This window comes from Melanostigma gelatinosum, assembly GCF_949748355.1.
Source record: "Melanostigma gelatinosum genome assembly, chromosome: 24".
Lineage (NCBI taxonomy): Eukaryota > Metazoa > Chordata > Actinopteri > Perciformes > Zoarcidae > Melanostigma > Melanostigma gelatinosum.
Genome location: NC_136657.1, coordinates 10,978,477 through 10,988,476, shown reverse-complemented (window position 1 = coordinate 10,988,476; position 10,000 = coordinate 10,978,477). Strand labels below are relative to the sequence as shown.

The 10,000-nt window shown below is 50.5% G+C and overlaps 1 protein-coding gene across 1 annotated transcript in view; it reads right to left on the bottom strand.

The window, feature by feature from the left end:
* Positions 1–10,000, bottom strand: part of agap1 (ArfGAP with GTPase domain, ankyrin repeat and PH domain 1) — a gene marked incomplete at its 5' end in the record, with an annotated part of 91,647 nt that overhangs the window by 11,762 nt on the left and 69,885 nt on the right. The window contains one exon of the mRNA XM_079296861.1: positions 7,261–7,346. Coding sequence (XP_079152987.1) covers positions 7,261–7,346 — 86 coding nt within the window. The remainder of the gene's footprint in view (positions 1–7,260; positions 7,347–10,000) is intronic.

Here is a 10,000-nt window from a genome sequence, read left to right as displayed (position 1 = left end):
TCTCCACAAACGCCACAAGTTCTCCACAAACACAAGTTCTCCACAAACACCACAAGTTCTCCACAAACACCACAAGTTCTCCACAAACACCACAAGTTCTCCACAAACGCCACAAGTTCTGCACAAACACCACAAGTTCTCCACAAACGCCACAAGTTCTCCACAAACACCACAAGTTCTCCACAAATGCCACAAGTTCTCCACAAACGCCACAAGTTCTCCACAAACGCCACAAGTTCTCCACAAACACCACAAGTTCTCCACAAACGCCACAAGTTCTCCACAAACGCCACAAGTTCTCCACAAACGCCACAAGTTCTCCACAAACGCCACAAGTTCTCCACAAACACAAGTTCTCCACAAACACCACAAGTTCTCCACAAACACCACAAGTTCTCCACAAACACCACAAGTTCTCCACAAACGCCACAAGTTCTGCACAAACACCACAAGTTCTCCACAAACGCCACAAGTTCTCCACAAACACCACAAGTTCTCCACAAACACCACAAGTTCTCCACAAACGCCACAAGTTCTCCACAAATGCCACAAGTTCTCCACAAACGCCACAAGTTCTCCACAAACGCCACAAGTTCTCCACAAACGCCACAAGTTCTCCACAAACAGCACAAGTTCTCCACAAACGCCACAAGTTCTCCACAAACGCCACAAGTTCTCCACAAACGCCACAAGTTCTCCACAAATGCCACAAGTTCTCCACAAACTCAAGTTCTCCACAAACAAGTTCTCCACAAACACCACAAGTTCTCCACAAACTCAAGTTCTCCACAAACACCACAAGTTCTCCACAAACACAAGTTCTCCACAAACACCACAAGTTCTCCACAAACACAAGTTCTCCACAAACACCACAAGTTCTCCACAAACACAAGTTCTCCACAAACACCACAAGTTCTCCACAAACACCACAAGTTCTCCACAAACACAAGTTCTCCACAAACGCCACAAGTTCTCCACAAACGCCACAAGTTCTCCACAAATGCCACAAGTTCTCCACAAACGCCACAAGTTCTCCACAAACACCACAAGTTCTCCACAAACACAAGTTCTCCACAAACACCACAAGTTCTCCACAAACACAACAAGTTCTCCACAAATGCCACAAGTTCTCCACAAACATGACAGGTTCTCCACGAGTTCTCCACAAACGCCACAAGTTCTCCACAAACACCACAAGTTCTCCACAAAGATGACAGGTTCTCTACAAACATGACAGGTTCTCTACAAGTTCTCCACAAACACCACAAGTTCTCCACAAACATGACAGGTTCTCTACAAGTTCTCCACAAACACCACAAGTGCTCCACAAACACCACAAGTTCTCCACAAACATGACAGGTTCTCTACAAGTTCTCCACAAATACCATAAGTTCTCCACAAGTTCTCCTCAAACGCCACAAGTTCTCCACAGGCACCACAAGTTCTCCTCAAACGCCACAAGTTCTCCTCAAATGCCACAAGTTCTCCTCAAATGCCACAAGTTCTCCACAAACGCCACAAGTTCTCCTCAAACGCCACAAGTGCTCCACAAACATGACAGGTTCTCTTCAAGTTCTCCACAAACATGACAGGTTCTCTTCAAGTTCTCCACAAACATGACAGGTTCTCCACAAACGCCACAAGTTCTCCACAAACATGACAGGTTCTCCACAAGTTCTCCACAAACATGACAGGTTCTCTTCAAGTTCTCCACAAACATGACAGGTTCTCTACAAGTTCTCCACAAACGCCACAAGTTCTCCACAAACATGACAGGTTCGCCACAAGTTCTCCACAAACATGACAGGTTCTCCACAAGTTCTCCACAAACATGACAGGTTCTCCTCAAGTTCTCCACAAACATGACAGGTTCTCTTCAAGTTCTCCACAAACATGACAGGTTCTCTACAAGTTCTCCACAAATGCCACAAGTTCTCCACAAACATGACAGGTTCTCCACAAGTTCTCCACAAACATGACAGGTTCTCTTCAAGTTCTCCACAAACATGACAGGTTCTCTACAAGTTCTCCACAAACGCCACAAGTTCTCCACAAACATGACAGGTTCTCCACAAGTTCTCCACAAATACCATAAGTTCTCCACAAGTTCTCCTCAAACGCCACAAGTTCTCCACAGGCACCACAAGTTCTCCTCAAACGCCACAAGTTCTCCTCAAATGCCACAAGTTCTCCTCAAATGCCACAAGTTCTCCACAAACGCCACAAGTTCTCCTCAAACGCCACAAGTGCTCCACAAACATGACAGGTTCTCTTCAAGTTCTCCACAAACATGACAGGTTCTCTTCAAGTTCTCCACAAACATGACAGGTTCTCTTCAAGTTCTCCACAAACGCCACAAGTTCTCCACAAACATGACAGGTTCTCCACAAGTTCTCCACAAACATGACAGGTTCTCTTCAAGTTCTCCACAAACATGACAGGTTCTCTACAAGTTCTCCACAAACGCCACAAGTTCTCCACAAACATGACAGGTTCTCCACAAGTTCTCCACAAATACCATAAGTTCTCCACAAGTTCTCCTCAAACGCCACAAGTTCTCCACAGGCACCACAAGTTCTCCTCAAACGCCACAAGTTCTCCTCAAATGCCACAAGTTCTCCTCAAATGCCACAAGTTCTCCACAAACGCCACAAGTTCTCCTCAAACGCCACAAGTGCTCCACAAACATGACAGGTTCTCTTCAAGTTCTCCACAAACATGACAGGTTCTCTTCAAGTTCTCCACAAACATGACAGGTTCTCTTCAAGTTCTCCACAAACGCCACAAGTTCTCCACAAACATGACAGGTTCTCCACAAGTTCTCCACAAACATGACAGGTTCTCTTCAAGTTCTCCACAAACATGACAGGTTCTCTACAAGTTCTCCACAAACGCCACAAGTTCTCCACAAACATGACAGGTTCTCCACAAGTTCTCCACAAATACCATAAGTTCTCCACAAGTTCTCCTCAAACGCCACAAGTTCTCCACAGGCACCACAAGTTCTCCTCAAATGCCACAAGTTCTCCTCAAATGCCACAAGTTCTCCTCAAATGCCACAAGTTCTCCTCAAACGCCACAAGTTCTCCTCAAACGCCACAAGTGCTCCACAAACATGACAGGTTCTCTTCAAGTTCTCCACAAACATGACAGGTTCTCTTCAAGTTCTCCACAAACATGACAGGTTCTCTTCAAGTTCTCCACAAACATGACAGGTTCTCCACAAGTTCTCCATAAACATGACAGGTTCTCTTCAAGTTCTCCACAAACATGACAGGTTCTCTTCAAGTTCTCCACAAACATGACAGGTTCTCTTCAAGTTCTCCACAAACATGACAGGTTCTCTTCAAGTTCTCCACAAACATGACAGGTTCTCTTCAAGTTCTCCACAAGCATGACAGGTTCTCCACAAGTTCTCCACAAACATGACAGGTTCTCCTCAAGTTCTCCACAAACATGACAGGTTCTCTTCAAGTTCTCCACAAACATGACAGGTTCTCTTCAAGTTCTCCACAAACATGACAGGTTCTCTACAAGTTCTACACAAACGCCACAAGTTCTCCACAAGTTGACAATATGATCTGATCTACAACATTGCAGAGAAGAAGATGGATTTGATTTTTTACATGTACTATAGTTTGATTTATTTGGATTGTTATCAACCGTTCATTCATCTGATGATCTAATTTAAAAGTCTCATAACTTGTATTTTTGTGAATATCACAGAATGTTTCCAACAAACTGAACCAAATCCCGTTAAATTCGTATTTACACATCGTCAGCTTAGTCTTCTCCTGTGAACAAACATTTCGTTCTGCTGCATTAAATAAACGTCTCAAAGCCGTATATATTATAATAATATGATATCAAATATAATAACGCCCAAATAAAAGAGAAGCGTCTGAAGGATTCAAATGTTTACCAGCCGCTCGCCGTGAACCCATTCAATCCAAACACATTACCCACAAACCTCCTCCCCCGTTTTCTCCCTCTTCTTTACTCTGTGAGCAATTTGCCGACTGAGCCAATGAGCCAAAGGGGGGGGGGGGGGGGGGGGGGTCGACCGTCGGCGTACGGATTCATCCGGCGGAGCGGCGGACGGACGGAGTCACGTTATTTATTTCTTCATTATTAAAATACGGGAGAGGTTAATCTGATGACTCACGCATAAAGAATGTGCATTTAGTTTGTGCTTTCACCCCCCCCCCCCCCTCCTGCATTCACATAACCCCGCCGCCATGACAGACGATGAGCGGCCCCCGTGATTGGCTCGTGTCAGCCGGCTTAATGTCAATAGTAAATTGGGGGGCTCGTTAGGCGAGTCGGGGGACGCGGCGGCGAAGGCAGTCATGTACAGAATAATGTCTATTAGGACTAATTTAATCAAGGCCTCCCTTTTACAGATGAATTAGAATGTAGGGGCCAATTACTTCTCCACGTTTGCTCCGGCCCTGCCTGTCAGGAGGCTTCTTCTTCTGTGGTGTGTGTGTGTGTGTGTGTGTGTGTGTGTGTGTGTGTGTGTGTGTGTGCTGGTTAACATGCAGGCCGTGGGGCTGCAGATAATAACGGTGGAGAAGACGACGGCGGGACGGAGCGGCTAGTTAACCGACCGGATCTCAACGTGAACACACACACACACACACACACACACACACACACACACACACACACACACACACACACACACACACACACACACACACACACACACACACACACACACACACACACACACACACACAGAAACATAACGAGTCTGATCTGATGAGGAGTTCATCGTTACATGTATTTAGAAACATGAAGGTTTAAGTGAACAGACTTGGGTGTGACGTTTGGTGAAGCTCTTATTTTGGCGGAAACAACACAACTTCCTGTGTCTCTTTTAGGATTTCATTGCGTAATGAGGAGGATTGAACCCGTGGTCGGGTGGAGATGTGGTGTATTTATGCAGAGGAGGCCTCTGACCAGCAAATCTGTGTTAGGATCACAGAATCAGTGTGTGCCCCCCCCCCCCCCCCACCGCCTCTGACCCTGGGGGGCAATTACTTTCTGATGTGGGCCCCCTGGATGCCCCCCCCCCCGGTAGCCCCATCTGGTCCCTTGAGCCCAATCGGGGGCAGCCTCCACACCTGCCCCCCCGGCCCAGATTAAAAAGCCCCCTGGTCTAATTTTAAATCTGTTAGCGCCTTTTCTTCGGGGGAACAAGACTAATCTGTTCCCATAAAGGGCCCGCTGCTGAGTTATGACTGGCCGAGCATTCGTCATGTGGGGCTGTTAAGTGCGGCGGCGGCGTCGCGGAGCTCATCCTTCAGCCGGCCCGAGTCCTGCTCGTTTGTCCGCTGTCGAATTAAAAGGTGTGGAGCTCCTCAGACCTCCTCCTGTCCTTCACCTCCACCTCACACCAACCAGGACCTCACACCAGGTAGGTTTTGGGAAGACGGTGTATTCTGATGATGCCAATTAAAGAAATGTTGGTTCTTAGAACCCAGATAATCCAGGTTTTCATCGGATTGGAAGGTCTGGATCGTTCTTGGTTCCTCATCTCCACCCCAGCAGAGAATCAAACAAACCGCACAAAGGTCAGTCGCTGGCACGAGGGAAGGGTGGTGGGGGGGGCACCAACCACCTCCCCGTGTCCGGCGGCCAGGAGCTCCGGATTAGCAGCACTGTCACTTCCTGTCCGCTCATGCCTGCTAACGCGTGGCGTTGGGGCCGTGGGTGCTGGTGTTGATGCGCCAACCGACAGATAATTAAAACAACGAGCTGCAGCGCCAAAGAAACTGAGTTTGCATCAGCGGTAGTGGTGGACACACCACGACGGGCATCACGCCCAAACTTAGCAGCCCCCTCGGCCCCTCAGCCCCTCAGCCCCTCGGCCCTTCGGCCCCTCGGCCCCTCGGCCCCTCGGCCCCTCAGCCCCTCAGCCCTTCAGCCCTTCAGCCCCTCAGCCCCTCAGCCCTTCAGCCCCTCAGCCCCTCAGCCCCTCAGCCCTTCAGCCCCTCAGCCCCTCAGCCCTTCAGCCCCTCAGCCCCTCAGCCCCTCAGCCCCTCAGCCCCTCAGCCCTTCAGCCCCTCAGCCCTTCAGCCCCTCAGCCCCTCAGCCCTTCAGCCCCTCAGCCCCTCAGCCCTTCAGCCCCTCAGCCCTTCAGCCCCTCAGCCCCTCAGCCCTTCAGCCCTTCAGCCCCTCAGCCCTTCAGCCCCTCAGCCCCTCAGCCCCTCAGCCCTTCAGCCCCTCAGCCCCTCAGCCCTTCAGCCCCTCAGCCCTTCAGCCCCTCAGCCCCTCAGCCCTTCAGCCCCTCAGCCCCTCAGCCCTTCAGCCCTTCAGCCCCTCAGCCCTTCAGCCCTTCAGCCCCTCAGCCCCTCAGCCCCTCAGCCCTTCAGCCCCTCAGCCCTTCAGCCCCTCAGCCCCTCAGCCCTTCAGCCCCTCAGCCCTTCAGCCCCTCAGCCCTTCAGCCCCTCAGCCCTTCAGCCCTTCAGCCCCTCAGCCCTTCAGCCCCTCAGCCCCTCAGCCCTTCAGCCCCTCAGCCCTTCAGCCCTTCAGCCCCTCAGCCCTTCAGCCCCTCAGCCCTTCAGCCCCTCAGCCCTTCAGCCCCTCAGCCCCTCAGCCCTTCAGCCCTTCAGCCCCTCAGCCCTTCAGCCCTTCAGCCCCTCAGCCCCTCAGCCCCTCAGCCCTTCAGCCCCTCAGCCCCTCAGCCCTTCAGCCCCTCAGCCCCTCAGCCCCTCAGCCCTTCAGCCCCTCAGCCCTTCAGCCCTTCAGCCCCTCAGCCCCTCAGCCCTTCAGCCCCTCAGCCCCTCAGCCCCTCAGCCCTTCAGCCCTTCAGCCCCTCAGCCCCTCAGCCCCTCAGCCCCTCAGCCCCTCAGCCCTTCAGCCCTTCAGCCCCTCAGCCCCTCAGCCCTTCAGCCCCTCAGCCCCTCAGCCCTTCAGCCCCTCAGCCCCTCAGCCCCTCAGCCCCTCAGCCCCTCAGCCCCTCAGCCCTTCAGCCCTTCAGCCCCTCAGCCCCTCAGCCCTTCAGCCCCTCAGCCCCTCAGCCCTTCAGCCCCTCAGCCCCTCAGCCCCTCAGCCCCTCAGCCCTTCAGCCCCTCAGCCCCTCAGCCCCTCAGCCCTTCAGCCCTTCAGCCCCTCAGCCCCTCAGCCCCTCAGCCCTTCAGCCCCTCAGCCCTTCAGCCAGCTGAGGTGATGATGGCCGACCGCGGGGCCGCCAGAGGTTAATGGGAACGTTTAAGAGGACGAGTCTTTCGGTGGTTTTGTACCAGTTCTAACAGGATCCCCCCCAGTTTCACCCCCGCCGGGGTGAGGCTCGTCAACAAGTAGTCCTCCATTGTTGGCGGCGGAGAGACGTCGTGTTTCTGCAAAAAACGATTAGCGGCGACAGTCTCGCCTCCTGAGACCCGGCTGATGTTAATGAGACCTGGACCGGCCGTCGCTGAGGGAGGACGATGAGCAGGGGGGGGGGGGGGGGGGGGGGGCGGGGGGGGGGGTGGGGGAGATAAAGAGATGATGACAACAGTTGGAGATGGCGGGGCTCTCGGCCCTGTCACATATCTCATTGGACGGGGCCGTCGCCGTGGAGGCGAGGTGCGATCTCTCCGAACATAATTCCTCCCTCCGGTCCGAGCGGGAGGGGGAGGGGGAGGGGGAGGGGGAGGGGGGGGGGGGGGAGGGGGAGGGGGGGGGAGGAATCTTTTATTTCCTTCCTTCACACCCGTCCCTCCAAATGATCCTCTTCCTCTTTCTTTTCCTTGTTTCCACTTCCATCTGTTCCTCGTCCTTCTCGTGCTTCCTTTTTCTGTTTGTCCTCCCCCCCATCCTCCCCCCCCCCCCCTGGACCTCCAAACAGGACCTAATTGGGAGGCGGAGTGGGGGGCCAGACCTTGACAGACAGGTCAGTGTAATTGCTGCTGGCCATATTTAACATTAAGATAATCAGGCCATTAATTACCCTTTGGATCATTAAATCAGCCACTTGCAAAATGAAATTTCGGCCTCTATTACTCACTTGAGAGACCACGAGGGGAAGCCATTTTTCCATCCATCAGCCCCCCCCCTCTGCCTCCCCCTCTCAACCCTCCTCCGCCGGCATTGTCCAACCTCCACCTCTTCTTCTTCTCCCTGTTTAATCCAGGTTCCTGTCACTGCTCAGAGTTTACCGTTGATATTTGAGGTGCTGCACCACAGAAGAAGAGAAGTTAAAGACGTTTCTCCTGTGTGATTGTTTACGTACTTTAAAATGGTTGAAACTTTCCCTTTTTCTTGGTCTGGAGGTGAATAGAAACACGATTATTCTTCCTTTCTTGTGCACAGGAAGTGGCACTTTGTTTCCGCTTCTTATTCGTCAGAATAAACAGTCGAAGAAGAAACCAGCATCACTTCCTGCGTGTGTTGTATGTAATTAAAGCCTACTTCTGTGTTTCATTTCGTGTTTAATGGAGCTGGACGAAGGTAAAAGAGGACTGATGTTACACTTAAGAAGAGGAGGAAGTAGAAATACCACAGCTCTGCATTCAGCTAAATGTACTTCAATATCCAAAGTACAAGTACTCATCATGGACGGCTCCTTTACCATAGAATACTCTGTTTTCATGAGAATTTTACTCCTGTTTCTCAACGTTAGACACTTGGTAGATGAGTACTATGGTACTGCATCATATAATAAAAGAATGTTTTCAGATGTAGGAATCAGTACTATCAGTAAAAGTACAATATCTGCCTCTGAGATGTAGTGAAGTATAAAGTAGCAGGAAGGAGGAATAAGTAGAGCAGATGTGCTTTGTTGACGATCTACCTGTGAAATAATACTGGTTGCATTGTGTCTTGTGTTGTATTGTGTTGTATTGTGTCTTGGCAGGAGGAGAAACGAGGACATATTTAACTGGCGAAAGTCTTATTTTGGAGGAAACAACACGACTTCCTGTGTTTGGTCCAAATCTTTGGTGGGAAAGAGTCAACAGGAACAGAAAAATCTAAATTTGGACTTGGGAGCTGAAACATGCACAACAGAAGAAGAAGAAGGTGTTGTAAAGATCTAGAAGCATCCATAAAACATCTTCTTTTGTTAATATGTTGTTTAAAATATGCACAAACATAGCGAGAAAGAAGAAGAAGACATGGAGAGCAACACAAAGAAGAAGACTGGGGTCGAAAGAGAAGGAGAGGAAAGATGGAGGGAGGGATTAATGGAGGTGAAACGACAAACAGCCAGCCACTTAAGGGATGGACTGATAAATACTATCGACAGGGCAGAGGGGGAGAGGGGGAGAGATGGAGCTGCAGCAGAGCGTTGCCGGTTAATTGAGATAATATTGACCTCCTTCTCTAATCTCTTCAGGGGAAACATGCTTCAGATTCATAAAATAAATAGGAACATGAGCAACAATAAAAGCATTAGTGGTGTGATGGAGGAGGGCTGATGGCCGTCGATAGTGTGTGTGTGTGTGTGTGTGTTACTGTGAGGTAGTTGCAGTCCGACATAAAAAAGTTCGACTTAAGAGTCATCGGCAGAATGAACACAAACTTTAAATGCATGAAATAATGAGATGCGTTGTTGTGTTTTCAAGTTGTCTTGAAGACTTGAGCTCAGTGTTTTTTGTCGTCGCCATGTTGTTTTATGGCAGCGGCATCTTGTTTTTGGCAGCGGCATCTTGTTTTATGGCAGCGGCATCTTGTTTTATGGCAGCGGCATCTTGTTTTATGGCAGCGGGATCTTGTTTTTTGGCAGCGGCATCTTGTTTTATGGCAGCGGCATCTTGTTTTTTGGCAGCGGCATCTTGTTTTATGGCAGCGGCATCTTGTTTTATGGCAGCGGCATCTTGTTTTGTGGCAGCGGCATCTTGTTTTTTGGCAGCGGCATCTTGTTTTATGGCAGCGGCATCTTGTTTTTTGGCAGCGGCATCTTGTTTTATGGCAGCGGCATCTTGTTTTTTTGGCAGCGGCATCTTGTTTTTTTGGCAGCGGCATCTTGTTTTTTGGCAGCGGCATCTTGTTTTTTTGGCAGCGGCATCTT